At 39.5% G+C, this 16,187-nt stretch overlaps 1 protein-coding gene across 10 annotated transcripts in view; it reads right to left on the bottom strand.

The window, feature by feature from the left end:
- ZNF462 (zinc finger protein 462) overlaps positions 1 to 16,187 on the bottom strand; it is a 165,833-nt gene that overhangs the window by 85,970 nt on the left and 63,676 nt on the right. For 7 of the 10 annotated variants that reach the window (XM_032214533.1, XM_032214537.1, XM_032214541.1 and 4 more), the window contains exons 2-5: positions 14,831 to 15,080; positions 8,529 to 13,954; positions 5,661 to 5,825; positions 2,850 to 3,127 (exon numbers count right to left, since the gene is read on the bottom strand). In XM_032214533.1, the coding sequence (XP_032070424.1) occupies positions 2,850 to 3,127; positions 5,661 to 5,825; positions 8,529 to 13,954; positions 14,831 to 15,047 (6,086 nt within the window). In that variant the 5' untranslated portion in view covers positions 15,048 to 15,080. The remainder of the gene's footprint in view (positions 1 to 2,849; positions 3,128 to 5,660; positions 5,826 to 8,528; positions 13,955 to 14,830; positions 15,081 to 16,187) is intronic. The other 3 variants (XM_032214539.1, XM_032214543.1, XM_032214535.1) reach the window with 2 other exon arrangements.

Raw genomic sequence — 16,187 nt, 5'->3', positions numbered from 1 at the left:
ACAAAGGTACAAACCTTATGGTATTATAAACGCTGTATCTTTAAAGGTTTTATTTTAACCAATTATTCAGTAAATAGTATCATGAGATTCCAATGGGCCAGATCTAGAGATTATTTACCTCCATCAAATATTTCTTTTCCTGTTAGATAAATAACAATGCATCATTTATTTCTGTGGGCTTATGGAAGAACCTAAACAAGGAAGGAACTTCTCTAGACTGACAGGTGGACAAGATGAACTTGAAAGACTTGTATTAATTCTCTTCCACTTCCAATTTACTACCCATGTTTGTCGATGACTTAATTTGTTTTCTTAAACTCCATTCCTCAACCTGAATCTCCTGACATCCCCTGCATCCATTCCACCACATCTAAGACCTTACTGCCTACAACTAATTTTGAAGCAATAAAGTTATGATCCTTTGATCCAACCTATTTCTTTGCCATCACTTTCTGTAACTAAAGCAAATGAAGCATACAATATATTTGCATCAACATAAAACAGATTTCCATCCTAATCCAATATATTTCTTCTGTGGAACACCATCCCAACAAGATCTATATTCTCATCCCTGGCATCCAGAAAGCATCTTTAAAGAATTGAGACATGAGCAGGTTTATAATTAGTTTTAAGGAGACCCAGTTTGGTTTAGTAGTTAAGGAACCAGGCTAGAAACTAGGAGAAATATGAGTACTACTCCCACCTTCGACATGAAAACTGACTGGGTGTCTTTGGGTAGGTCATTCACTCTCTCAACCCACATAGTCAATTCCTGTTGCAACCAATGAATCAACACTTGGTTGATTTAAAAAAAAGAAACAGACCCTGTACTTGTGGGTAAATGCTAGGAAGGAAAAAAAGTATGCCTAGTTTCTTAAGTGCTTTCATTTTTATGTCATATAGTTTTAATTATTTGCTAGTAATACAAAATTATAATTTGTACATTTGTTTTATTTCATAGAACATTGCTATTGTGAGCTGCTTAGCGCCTTGATGACTCAAGAAGCAGAAACGCAACTGTACTCAATCAGTCAGTCAATCAGTCAGTCACAGTCCTTTACGTCAATCCAGTGTCTGCCTAACCTTATAAATCAGGCTATTTTTTCACAGAAACCCAATTCCATAATGTAAAAGACATGAAGTTACATTATACATCAGGGGTGTCAAACCCACTCAATCACGGGCCGTATCATGACGTATCACAATGTTTTTTTTTTCCTTTGCGGAGCAGCGATGGGCACGACATGCATGGGGCATATCTAGTCTACAGGCCGCCAGGTTTGACAGGCCTGCTATAGATCAAGGATGTCCAACTTTGGCAATTTTAAGACCTCTGGATTTTAATGCTGACTGGGGAATTCTGGGAGTTGAAGTCCACAGGTCTTAAAGTTGCTACGGTTGGATATTCCTGCTTTAGATTATTTGGGATGTTACAAAGAAATGCCAGTAAAGGGAGCATCATAGACTGTTTTCTCTCCCTGCTTTCTAGTTCTTATCTAAAAGCAGATAGTCTTGATTTCTCTTGCAAAAGATGCCTGTGACTTTTTCAGGAGATACACCTGTACATTTTGACAAGCATAACTCATTTTGCATTCTCTCCCTTATTTCTTGACATCTTCAATGTCACAATACCTACTTTTTTTGCACCATTACTATGTATATGGGGAGATGTGTCTCTAAATAATTTCAGTTTAATTTAAAGAAACAGGTTAATTGATTTAACTTCTCTTTAGATAAAACATATTATGTTATACACAGTATACATTCCTCCCCTCCCCCCTTTGGTGGGAAAGATAAGAATTTAGCTTTTTGGTTCCTACTGTTTTCTAAAACCTGATCTTAAGTCAGCTTACTCAGAAGTTTGCATTTTGCTGAAAGGGGCTTACTTCTGAGTAAGTATGTTTAAAATTATAGCTTCACCATGGCTGCCTTGTTTTGCTTCATCACCTGCACCTGGAGTATAATAAAAGTGTGGTGATCAATGTTTTCCATAGAGAACAGGAAAACAGAAAATCAAGAAGGGACTTCGAGCACAGACAATTCAGTAGTGACATGCCACAGAAATGGAATTGAAGAGAAAGACTCCTAATGGAGAATTATCCTTAATCTTTTATCTTTTCTGTCATACACTTTTGCAACTCTTGTATGAAATTGCAAAAATGTTTTACAGGCATCCACAATTCTGATCTGGTCAATTAACCTATCAATTATACATTCACTTATCAATAGTTTTTCTGGCAAGTATTGTAGCAAGTATCAAGAAAACCAAGCAAGGGAAAAAATATGGACTTATCCATCGGAACGAATGCAACAATCCAATAGAAGTCCAAGTTTAACATAGCAAGCCTACATAAGCTTGGTTCTGTGGAGGAGGAGTGAAAAGGATGGTTCTGTTTTCCATTTCTACATCTTATATAGTACTATCTCTATGGAATAGACTGCTTTACTCAATCTGTTGTTGTGTAGCTGGTAACAAATTGACGGTTATAAACCCAGAACATTTATTTCAAAAAAATCCCTGAAATGTATGACCTGGTTTCAATGTAGATTTTGGTTTATAACTGAAAATCTAGAATTTATGGAGCTTACATTTCAATTTCTGTATTTCCATAATGTAATTTTGGCTAATTTAAGGGTTGAAAAGCCAAAATAAGAACTGCTTATTAAGAATTATTGGGAGCTTACTGTCATCCATATATAATACCTTTGATATTAATTGGGCACTGCACAGTAAAAGTAGTACATGTGGAAAATAAGAAAATTTGCTTCGTTTGGGTAAATCTGTATGGTCCTCATAATATGGGCAAATGAACATTAAGAAGCAGAAATAGTAAGTAATATAGACTTACTTGTGCCTGAATGCAGAAACAAAGGAACAGTACTGGCAGCTGTACTTGTCTTCGCGAGTAAACATGGCCAAGGCCAAGTGACTCCTCTCGTGCGATCGTAGACCCTGCATAGACATCAAAACCCGATCACACTGGCTGCAATGGTAGCCACCAGGTCTGGTTTCATCTTCCAGTGATGGTCCAGATTCAGCTTCTGCAAGTTCCATAGTGGCCATATGGTCTTTGGCTCCCTCAATACCCTCCAAGAAAGCTGCATGTGAAGGTTCTTCAGCTTCCTGCTAAAAGACACATATCCCCCCCAAAGCCATCAATTCTCTCTCCCTTCTTCCCTATGGTTACCATTATATCTATGGAAGCCTATCAACTTCTTCTGATAGCAGTAAACTTGAAATCCAGCTATGAGCAGACATCCATGCAATCTGAGCAAAGATGTCTTGAAAAGCAACATACGGTTTTTAGTGGTGATCAGCATGGCTGGAGTGCACTCTGTTGCTAAAACCTTTTTTTTTTCTCCAGAATAATTCACTTCATTAGGTAGAAATGTCCCAATTTTGAGGCAATGCCAATATTCCTTACAGAGGTTTATTGGAGTGTTTCCAATAATACGTTCTTTTGGCTTCCTGAGGTAAAACTGGCACAAGGATACTACACTATAAGCCTTCAATTTTTTTTGTTTTTGCCGATTTGCCCAAACAAATATTTTTCAAACTATTTAATTGGCAACTATATACTGGCTTCTATAGATCTGTTAAAAAAAGTCCAAGTTTGTGTAAAATAATCTAGATTTAATTTGGGGTGGGGGGGGATGAACAGGGGATAAGAAGAATATCAAAGACTACACCGTATTCGTTACTTTTCTCACCTACTGGGCACATTCAGCTTATTTGCATTAATTTATAAAATATATCAATCTGTCAGCCTTAAATAAAGATCCACAGATGGTTTACTAACCACCATTACCAGAAGGCATGTAAGCTCTGGTCGTGGCCTGTAAAAACTTGGGAAGGAAATAAACTTGTAGAAAACATTTACTGCCACATTTGAAGAAAAAGTATTTTTTCTATACAATAGCATGTATGCGTAAAAAGATAGGACACATAACAAGCAAAATGCAAATAAGGGGCCATTTGCAGTTAGGTTTCATTTATTGTACTAACATATCAATTAAATACCAAGATTTAATTAATTAATTATCTCTAAATGAAAGCTAAATTTAAACTTAAGAGTATGTATATTTTCACTTAAAAACAGAAGTTCATGTTTTGCAGCAATTACAGGTGAATTATGTAGAAACTATGCATAATGGACATGCAGGCCTTGATTTGATTATTTTTCATAATTTATTTTATATAAATTAATGCACAATAGGCAGTAATGTCCTAAACAGAAATGATAAGATTCTATACAAAACATTTATTTAAAAATAAAACATAGGAAGAAAGCTATAGAAGCAACACCGACTTCAGCCTTTTCTTTGGAAACTTTATGCAGCCAATTTTTCTGGCTTCTAAGGTTTTTACATCAAATAGTCAAGAGCAGCTTCTCATATAAAAGGAAGTAAAGAAAAGAGTTCGAAGCAAAAGCTCCTAGGGCAGCATATACCAAGACTTCCATCAGTAGCTTTCAGAAAACAGGTTGGCTACATCAGTGTAAAGCTTTTAGAGATGTTAGTATAAACCTTTTCTCAAGGTTCCACAAAAGAGCAATAACAATTTAGCATGTCTATTTATTGTAAGCTACCCAGTTTCGTTGAGAGTCAGGCAGCATATAAGTTTAATAATAATGATGCTTGGATCCGCACATATGTTACCCAGATACGTTATGATATTTTACAGAAGAACTTAAAGCATATGAAGGCCAACACCAGCGAAAGATCTGGCAGCACTGACTTTACATTGTTGTATGTAGATAATAATATCAGGGGCAAGCTATCCAAATTAACACAATCAAGTCCAGAATTGGAAAAAAAAAAAAACACGACTTTGAATCATTGAATGATTCAAAGTGCAGTTTGGGCAAAGAAGCAGAAGAAAAAGTAGATCATATACTCAGCTTGTTGAAGATCATGCAAACTGATTATAAACCACGACATAAGATAATCACCAAAATGATTCACTGAAACGTCTGTACCAGTAATGAAAAAATTGGTGGGAACATAAAGTAGGTGAAAATGAGCAGGTGAAAGTATCGTGAGTTTTCAGAATACAAACTGATAAAGTCTTGGTTCATAGCACACTAGATTGTGTGTTTTAAAAGAAAGTGTGGGTAACGGATGTGGCAATTCCAGGAGATAATAGAATAGAAGACAAAGAATGGGGAAAAGATTGTAAAGTATCCCAATCTGAAAATTAAAGTTAAAAGATTATGGCATAAATAAATCATGGAGGTACCAGTGAATATTGGCACAAAGGGCTCCATATTAAAATGAATTAGAAATGTCAAAATTTCCAGTTGGAGTTACAAATGGCTGCACTGTTTGGATCCACACATGTGCTATGCTGATACTTTATAACATCCTAGATTCTTTTTTGGAGGGGGGGAATTGATGTGAACGCCAACACCAGCAAACAACTGGCAGCTTTGAATTCACATTGTTATGTTATAATAACATTTATATGGGTGCATACATTCTGCCCACAAGGAACTAGGCTTGAGTCCAATTAAAAAAAGGAAAGCTACATAGAAATCACGGCATAAATGCTGATATATATTTCTGATTGTGGTGGCGTCTGATCCACAAAAGCAGTTTGGGATTTCTTCCTCCTTGGATGAATCCAAGGATTTAAACCCAAAACAAACCCTTAAACTCACCTTGACTCCAGTAGAGACTGAGGAACCATTCCCATACTGGACATGTTTACGAAGATGATTGCAGATGGCGCGAAGAGTCGGATGAACTTCGACACAGAACTTACATTTGTATCCTACCACCTTCCTCTCTTTTAATTTTGAAACTTCTTCCAAGCTGCCAAAAGGCTGTAAGGCAATAAAACTTGAAACTTAATTAACCATTCCTTCTCTAAGTAAGTGCTTCTCATCCTTGGCAGTTTGAAAAACCTGTGGATCATTTCATCTCCCAGAATTCCTTAGGCAGCAGGGCTGCCTGGGGATTTCTGGGAGTTGAAATCCACACGTCTTCAACCTGCCAATTTCGAGAAACAATGCTCCAAACAACATCACAAATTTGTAGATTTAAATACAATGAGAGGCAGCATTATGCTGCTTCTTGGAATAAGTAAACATTCTGAGGTAGCATGAGTTTATTTTAAAAAACTGATGTTTAAAAGTCCCAAAATAGATATAGCGTGCTATTACAATATTGATTCAAATCTTTGGGGCATGTAGAAAAACTCAACCTCAGTTGGCAGCATTCTTCTACTAGCAATACGAAATGGGACGGCAAAAGTTTGAGTTTGTATACAGAAAGAAAATACAAACATAAATCATCGAGTTTTCCCCACTCAAATAACATCCTTTTAACTGCAGCTATGCTAAACCAACAGGACATCAATATCTTTCTCTATGGGGAGCAAGTCTAGCAGTTATGCTTGTGAGCACCGTGAAATTTAATTGAGAATTTGTATGTCCTTCATAAGGATTTTTTAAAATAAAATTACTCACAAAAATCTCCCTTAATCTGGTGCTCTCTGTATCTGCAAGAGTACAGTTCCTAATTATTTAAATGTCAATCTCTTGATCAATGGAAGTCCCAAAGAGAAAGGTTTTTTTAAAAAATATATAATTTTCAAAATAAAGTGAATTTTTTGCACCTTAATGCAGAGAGCTAATAGCTAATACAGGTAGTCCTCGACTTACAATGGAGCCCAACATTTCTCTTGAGACATTTGTTAAGTGAATTTTGCCCCATTTTACAACCTTTCTTGCCATAGTTGTTAAGTGAAACATTGCAGTTGATAAGTTAGTAACCCAGGTTTTAAGTGAATCTGACTTTCCCATTGACTTTGCTTGTCAAAAGGTCACAAAAGGTAGATCACATGACCCTGGGACACAGCAGCGGTCATAAATATGAACCAGTTGCCAAGCATCTGAATTTTGATCACATGATCATCGGGATGCTGCAAAGGTTGTAACTTTGAAAAGCGGTCATAAGTCACATTTTTCAGTTGCCATTGTAACTTTGAATGGTCACTAAATGAACTGCTGTAAGCCGAGGGCTATCTGTAGTATGTACAAACATTTCAGACAAATATGCTGTAAAAGTAATAAACGCTGAATCATTCCGATCAAACACGATCTCTTCAGAATCTGTGGCCATGAAGTTTTTCTTAACTTCACTGTTTTGATCATTCTGATCCTTTTTCCAGAATGCTGAACCATCATGATCATTTCTGCAATCTGCCATATTCTTATTTCTTCCCTCACTAAAAATATCACTCTCAAGACTATATTCCATTGAGATCTCATTTGAAAATAATTCCCCTGCAAAATCAGAAGGTAGCTTTTGATCCAATGAGATGCATTTATCATTTCCCTTTTCTCTCTAGCACCAACTTGCTAAAACATCTCTCTGTATGACAGAATGCCATTAAGAGCAAGTTTTATTACACATGACATTCACTCTTTGACGACTTCCAAAAGAGGCACGTTCTTCCACGATATCATCAAGCAAACGAAGCATTTAATTTCATATACAGTTCATTTAAAGAGATCGGTTTACATCCACAGATACAAAGGGCTTTGCACTGGATTTTCTTCTCAATTATTTCCTTGCATTCTTGATATTTGTTCAAGAGCAAAAAATATATTTGACATGGGGACAGAGGAACAGATAGGAAGAAGAACAATTATGATTTTCTTATTCAAAGAGAAAGTCACTTTGAAAAGTTAGGAAAGGAGGAAATGAAACGGCATGCCAGGAGTCTAAAGGAGAAAAGAAATGAAACAAGGAAACAATGGGCATGGAACTGACTGGCACAACCCAATGACTCTAGAGCCTGTAGTTTTTCAGTTACCAAGGGCAATAATAAGAAATTAGTATTCTTAGCAGAATGGGGAGGGTGGAGAGGGAGGAGGAGGAGAAGGAGAAGAAGAAAAGCAGAAGGAGCCAGAAAAGGAGGAGGAGGAGAAGGAAGAAGAAGGAAGGAGGAGGAAGAAGGAGGAGAAGAAGAAAGAGAAGGAGGAGGAGGAGGAGGAGGAGAAGGAAGAAGAAGGAAGGAGGAGGAAGAAGGAGAAGAAGAAGAAATAATAATAATAATACTAAGCGCCAGCGGAGCTGCAAAAGACTCGAAACAACATACATTTTAAGAAGATGCTTGGTTGATACCTAGGATGCTGGCAGCAACCTGTATCAACCATTAGCACCAGTCAATGGTATCTGTGATGCATTTTTGAATGTTCAGTTGACTGAGTTTCATGTTTAATGAAAATAATAATAATAATAATAATAATAATAATAATAATAATAATACATTTAAAACAGTTAAAAATTGACAAAATCACCATCAGTCAAATGCAAAAAGCTGCACTGCTTGGATCTGCACGCATATTACGAAAATACGTTACGACGTCCTAGGCCCCTGGGTGGGGCCTGACTAGTAACCAATGCCAAATCCGGCAAAACAACTGGCCGCTGTGATACAATTGTATAATAATAATAATAAAAATAATAATAAAAATAATATCAAATAGGAAGAAAGCAATGTAAAATCTGATCCTTACCCTCTCTGCTTTGAAATCTACAAAAGCACCATCCGCATATTTCTGCTTGCTCAGAAGCTGCTTCCTCCTCTCTTGGCGTTTGGCACGTTTCTGGAATTCCTCATTGTGGCCATTCAAGTGCGTGGTCAGCTCCGCCAGGCTTTGCAGCTTACTATCACAGTGCCTGCACTGGAAACGGGCCCCACTTCCCAGGATGGTAAAATCCCTCTTCAGGTCCTTGCTGTGGTGGTCAGTGTAATGCATGCAGAGCAGCTCGGCTGTGCTGAAGGAGAGCTTAAAGCATTTGACGCACCGGAAGGGAAGCCACTCCATCTCTGGAGCCTCCACCTCCAATTCGGGCTTCTCAAAATCATTCCTCTCTTCTGGGGGAGGTTGCTGCTTTTCATACTCGTCCGCGTACACCGCAGTGAAGTAACCCCCAAGCTTGCTGGCATGTTGTTTCTTAGGGAATACTCCGGGATGGCGTTTCATGTAGTGGGAGACTATGCCTTTCTTGCTGAAGGACTGGAAAGAGCAGAGGGAGCATTTCTTCTTCTCCACCGCCCTTCTCAGTTCCTCGCTTAGCTGAGGAGAGTCCTCCTTGGGGGGTGAGGGGATGATCACTTTGTTGGGTTTGTCGCTTATAGTCCTTGATGCTGCTAAGCAATGCGTGTAGTAAGCATCAATGTCGTGCCGCTTCTGGTAATGAGCAGCCAGACCTTTACGAATAGGGTTTGTGTAGGAACACAGGGCACATTTAAAGAGGTTGTTCTTGCCTTCTGGCTGTGCCCGAACATTGTTGTGTTTTATTCGGTAGTGCCTGGCTATCCCTTTCCGAGTAGAGCAAAAATACTTACAAAGCTGGCAGCGGAACACAGTATGAGAAACCAAATGGGAACCGGAGAAGTGGGAAGATGGCAGTGAATCGTCTCCGAGGAGATCTTCTGGAGTCATCTCAGGGGAGGGCTTAATTTCAGTGAGAACTTCGGGCTCCAGGGAGGCAGAGAATTTCGGAGGAGACTGTGCAAATACATCAAATTCAGGCTGGTTATGGTATTTCTCGTAATGAATTTTGAGCTTCTCCAAAGTGCCATGCGTATAGGGGCACAATTTACATCGGTAAGCACCATACCCTTGCTTGAAAATCCTGCTGGTTTCCTCCACGTCATTCTGGCTCATGTCAGCAGGCTGCTCCACGTCATGCACAAAATCCTCTGCCGTGACCTTCACGGAAGGGTGTCTCTTCTGGTAATGTGTAAGAACGCCATGGATGCGTGTGTTAATGTAAGGACAATGCCTACATTTGTACACCGCTCCTGGATTAATATCAATGTCTTGTGCAAAATCTGCAGCTTTCACTTTCATCCCAGGGTGTTTTTTTCCATAATGGGTGAGAAGTCCATGCAAATTGTTATATTCAGACTGGCACACTGTACACTGGTATGGTGTAGAGGATATTGCAGGGTTCACCGAGGTGAGCTGAAGAGCTTTATCTTGGGAAAGGTTTGACTCTTCTGCGTATTCGGTATCTGGGTCCCCGTGTGGCAATGCTAAATGATCCTCTGAAATTATTCTGGCACCAATACCATCCGATACTGGGTTCATTTTATCCACAGCATCTTTTTCCTTGATAATATCTAGTAACACCGATTCATCTCCATTCATAGCCCAAGGGTGAAAAGCTTGGTAGTGATTAGTGATATCCCAAATGGAAGAGGCTTCAAAAATACAGTCTCTGCATCTATATATTTTCATTTCTGATGGTATTAGTAAGGCTGGAGGTGAAGGATCTGGCCCTGCCCAGAGTTTTGTTGCCATATATGTGTAATCAACGTAATGTTCAGGATGTCGCCTTTGGTAATGCACTAGCAGGCCACTGGGTTCTGCGTGAGAATAGATACACCATTCACAGTGATATCCAGCTTCTATTAAACCATCCAAAAACGCCCACCTCAAAATAGATGTGACAGTAGCCTTCAAGCTTGGATGGTCCTTTTTAATGTGCTTCCGCAGTGCGTAGAAATAAGGAGATGTATAAGAACACTGCCTGCATTTGAGAGCTCTTAACTTAGCCCTTTCTTGCTCAGAACCAGAAGTAGGAATTTGTAAGCCACCCGGGGAATTTTTCTGACCCCGGTCACAGAGGCTCCTGATGGTGGCTGTGTGTTGCCTAATCACATCTGCATTGGCTTTGAAATCACGATGCTTCTTTTGGTAATGAATAAGGACCCCTTTTACAGTCCGGTTTCCATAATCACAGTGCTGGCAGAAGAACATCTCGTTCTCTGCTGGAGCTACAGCACCATCTGCATTGTCCCTATTCAGGTGCTGCATTGTAGGTCTACGAACACCAGGAGGTATCTCTCCAGCTCTCATCATTGCAGCAGTTGGGGGTGCCTGCCTAATGTATTTGGCAGTCACTTTTATCTCTGGGTGCCTTTTCTGGTAGTGCACTAGTACCCCAACCACTGACCGGTTGCTGTAAGAGCAATGTTTGCAGTAGTAAAGCTCAGTGGTAAGGTCTGGAGGTGGTGGAGGTGGTAACGGTGACATTTTGGGAGAGCCAGGTGACCCTAGTTCATAAGCCATCTGAGCCAGGGCAGAACCCCTCTCTACTGACACCACACGCATCGTTTTTTGAATCCTAAAATATGAAGCCTTCTCATCTGGATGTTTCTTCTGGTAATGCACTAAGACAGAATGCATGTTGGGACTTGCAAAGGAACAGACATCACAATCATAAACTACAACACTGTTAACTGTTGATTCTTTTTGGCTTTCAGATTCGGGGCTGTTGCCCTTTGAAGAACTTTTGTTAAAAGCAGCAGGTATGCCACAAGTCCCACGTGCAACTGGGGTCGAAGTAGACAGGTTTTTTGGAGCAGAGTTCAGTATCTCTCTCAGTGTTTGCGATTCTGAGCTTAACCCTTCTTGTTGCTCCACTACGTAACTTGAGAATATCATGGCATTGTTAATTTTAACAGTCGGATGCATTCTTTGGTAGTGCGGCATTAGACTCCTAACATTGGGGCTGGTGTAAGAGCAGAAGCGACAGCGATAGATCAAATCAGAATGATCAAAATTTAATACATTCATGGCTTCCGGGTGATGCTCACCATAATGCTGTTGCAGATCTTCAAAGTTTGTATAATCAATGTAACATTCAAGACACCTATACACTGCACTGTGGTCGTTGGGATCAAGGATATACCTAAAGCTGAATTTAATGTAGGGATGCATCCGTTGGTAGTGAGTGCTGACACTCCTGGCAGATTTGTTGCTGAAATCACAGTGTTTACAATAGTAAAGCCTTCCAGAATCACCAAAATCTGAATTCTCATTGTTTTGATCAGATCCATATAGGCTTGCCTGGCTGCCTAGAATAGATGAATTCAGTCCTGGATCCTTCAAACCCACCGAAGAACAATAATATTCTTCCTCATCTTCAGATATAGTTAGCTCAATTTCTGCCCCATTGGTGGAGCTGTAATCATGGGGGATATTCCTGTAGCTGGGCTCTTTCTGAGGATCATCTGGGTCTCTTCCCCATATTTGCTGGGAAGCAAATGCCGCTATTTCCAACAGTGGTTCTGTTTGTTCTTCTTCCTTGTCCAGTTCTACTTCTATTTCTACTTCATTGTCATCCTCTTCCTCTTCATCATCCTCCACATTAATGACTGCATCTTCCTGCTGCTTGTTCTGATTGATTTTGCTTTGCAAATTACTGGCAATCTCATCAATTCTGGTTCTTTTCTTGACTGGGGACAGATCTAAGGGAAAGTCATTGGACATCTTCCTAGAGGCTTTTGCTACAAAGTTGTTTTTAGAAGACAGTCCAAGAATTGAGGTCTGGCTTTTCTTCACAGTGCTGGGAGAAGCATGAGCATCGGGCTCGCTGTCTTGCAGGGTATTTGCTGATGGGCTCTCGTATTTTGGCAAGTTATCGCAAAATGAGTGCTTGTGCTGCTGATGAACCCGAAGGCCTTTCAAAGTTGTGGTGGAATAATTGCACATGGTGCATTTATACGGATGCTGCGAATTGGACTGGGGAGACTGCTGCTGTTGCTGCATGGAATCCATTATCCCCCCAGATTTCCTGCCATTTATATTCCCCCCTTCGTAGGATACTGTACTTTCGTTTAAAGAAGAAGCTATACTTTCAGTTTGGGAATTCACGGCATCCCAGTCCGATGCTGCGCCAGTATGACACTGCTTATGAGCACCAAGCTTAAAAGAGCTCTTGCAGGTGAAAGGACATTCGTCACATTTGTAGACGGCTGTCTTTCCAGAGAGGTGGATGTTTTCAATGTGGCGAGAGATGCTTCGCCGATGCATGGTAAGGAAAGGGCAGAAAGGACACTGGAACCTATTCATAAACCTTCTAAAGGGGATCCCCTTGGTTTCCAGTAACTTGTGGCCCTCAGATCCCATCAGCTGCTCAGCAGTTAGTCCTGAGCTTTGGTGATCCATAGAGTTCAACCCATTCTCGCTGTCTAATTCATTGAGCTCATCATCCGAACTGGAGTCATTCAGCATACTGTTGGTATCCAGATCAGTAGAATTTGCCATGTCACCAACTCCATAGCGAGATCGGTCAGACAAATTAACAATGCCCGAGTTGTGAGGAGCCTTATGTTTCATCTGAGGATAGGAAGCAGAGGAAAATTTTGGAGAGGCGTTGGACCTGATAAGAGAATTGTTTACTGAACTTCTGTAGTTTGGGACAGTTGCATTGGGCATCTCTCGCCCAGAAGCATTCATGGGTATATAGTTAGAGTTTGGGGGAGGGCTTGGGGGACTCTTGTTTACAACATCTGACATGTTGGTCCCATCCTGTTGCTGCCTCAGGTTGGACAGTATTTTTACCATGCTTCGGTGCTTCTTCATCATATGATCACACCAACGTTCCCTTCGGGGCGTCTGGTAGGTACACCATTCACAGCAGAAGTTGCCTCTTGATTTGGTTAAAGGTTTGACCATAGACTCCAAAATGCTACGTTCAACAACTTCAGCTGGAAGCTCCTTGCACGAATCCTGCATCGAAACAGATGTAGAAGTTGATTCAGATATAGCAGCAGAAGAAGCAGGAGGGGTTGAGCTCTCCTTCAGGCTGTTTTTGTGGTACATCTTCTGATGTTTTATAATCCGTGCACGTCTTGGAGATTTGTAGGTGCAGAACTGGCATGAAAATACCTTCCCAAAGCCCTCGTGCATCATGATGTTGTAGTTTAAGGAACCAGCACCTGTGGATCCAGTTGGGGAGCTTCCAGTCTGAGCACCATGGACTTTCCGGGTATGTTCTATAAGAAGGTTTTTGGATCGGAAATAACGTACACAGTATTTACACTGGAAAAACTTGCTTGCTGATTTGGAGAGCATATGTTGGCCATAATAACCCTGGCTATGGCTGTAGTAATTGCCAGTTCCCAGCTGAGCTGCATTTTGCCCTAAAAAAGAAGAAAAAAATAGTAAATATTATAATATGCGTACCACAGTGCCTGTTATTTGTTTTTCTTTTCCCCCTTCAAAGCTGTGTTTCCTCCCAAGGTATTTGGTTCATAAATACTAGATAGGATGTTAAAAACAAAACCCCAAAAACAAAATTTAAAAAAAACCCACGACCTTATTCTTTACAACTGTCTTCCAGGGAAAGATAGTAATAAAAGCACAATTGAAATTGAAATGTAAATACATAAATAGATACACATTTTTAATGTTAGTTATAGAGTGCTGAATTCATATATATTATTTCTAAATAATTTAACCATCCCCCACCCCCAATAACTACTTACCAAATAAGGATAAAATTCCAGTACAAGTTAGGCATACGTACCATACGCACACAAACACAAACTTCCCAAGTCTTGTTAGCAACAAAAGGCTGCTAGCAACTAAACTATTAAAGTTGTTCCATAAAATATTTATCTTTAAATGCATGCATACTATGAGTTTCACATACAAGTGCCTTTCTAGACATTGTGTTGTAAATTCTGAATGTAACAAAAGAAAAAAAAGTCTGAACAAAAACTCAGCAGCCCTGGAGGGATCAATCCACCATATATGGCTATTTTTCCCCTTTTTCAACCAAACCATAATGAACATATAACAGATTCCTTGATGAATACTTCTTGGAATCTACATTCTTAGTCATAGGGTATGGTTGCTTCCTGTTGAATATGAGTAACACAGGTGTTAGTTTTCCTGCAAAGCAATTCCTGGTTATTTTTATCTGTCATAAGATTCGGATATGGCGATTAGGATGGTAATGTGAGACTGCTGCAATGGGATAACTTCTCAGAATGACGTTTCAAATAGAAAGTTACCTGCCATCCCATCTGCCACTGCAAATTCATCTTTTACCAAAGAATACTCCACCTCAGCCGGGTCACTGTTCATGGAACCGAATCTTGATGGGCTAGGAGTTTCTTCAGCAACATCCGTGGGCTGCAGAAATGCAGTATGAACATCCTGGATGTGAGCTTTAAGATCTTCATAGGAAGGCGCTCGAAAATCACAGCCGTCACACTGCAGCACCTCCATGATCTTTGTTGCTAAGCTTTACATTAGGAAAACCTGAAAAAAGATGGAGAAGAAAAATATTGCCTATAAGAACAGTTTACAAAACTGTTACAGCAGCAGATTCAGTACTGAGCAAATATGGGAAAAGAAATATTCTCCAAGCACAAGAAGTACAGCATACCAGAACAGTAACATTTTTTTAACAGAAATCTGGAACCTAATGTACTTTTGATACATTCAAATATGTGACTCATAGTTACTTTATGCAGAAGTCTTGCCTAATTGCCCTTTCTACTCTCACTTTACCTGTTCATCAATCCAGTTCCAAAGAACAAGGAAGCATCTATTGGAAAGCCATCAACAATAAAATGCAAGGGGACCATTGTTGAAAAAGTTTTAGAAAGCCAAGCAGATTTACTTAAGACATTTAATCCCATGCTTCCTCCAAGCTTACGTGGCACACATATTATACCTTATCCAATTTTAACCTTCTTAACAACCCTGTTAGGCTGATATCTGCAACTTGTTTAAGTTCAACTGATGTTGAGTTTTAAGTTGGTACAGCCACCTCCTCTCTCATGGTGAGTCCAAACTTTTAACCAAAGAGTCTTTAAACTACTTCCCCCTTTCAGATTTACTACACATTTGATATTACTAGCTATTACTGAATGTTGTTTTATGTAACCCCTCTCAACTCTAGAGCTTTCCAAATGTGTAGGGCCAAAATTGTGAAATTCCAAGCTTGCAAGTTAAAAGAAAATGATAGCCTAACATCATCTAAACCTCCTTCAATAATAGAAAAGGAACTTTAGCATATATATATATATTTCTCCCGGTATTTCAGACCTCATGATTTTAAACGTGCTGATTAAATATTTGATCAATTCTATAGTTTCCATTCTTCTGAGAAATTATCTCTGAGTAGGTTGAAAATATGTAGCAGACTAGGATAAGATACCTACTTATTTTCATACACTAACTGTATGCTAGCTTTGAGTAATCCAGCAGCTATTACCTTAATGAGCTGCTTATTTTAAAGTCTCCTCACACAATTCAGGTCATATTTAGTCTAGGAGCTCCACCAGACCAAGAGATGGAACAGCAGCTCAAATGAGCTTTGAAAAAAATCCCATCTTCTCATTGTCATGTAACATGAGGTGA

Source organism: Thamnophis elegans, chromosome 3, assembly GCF_009769535.1.
Source record: "Thamnophis elegans isolate rThaEle1 chromosome 3, rThaEle1.pri, whole genome shotgun sequence".
Lineage (NCBI taxonomy): Eukaryota > Metazoa > Chordata > Lepidosauria > Squamata > Colubridae > Thamnophis > Thamnophis elegans.
The sequence above is the reverse complement of the archived record's forward strand: the minus strand, read 5'-3'. Positions and strand labels throughout refer to the sequence as shown.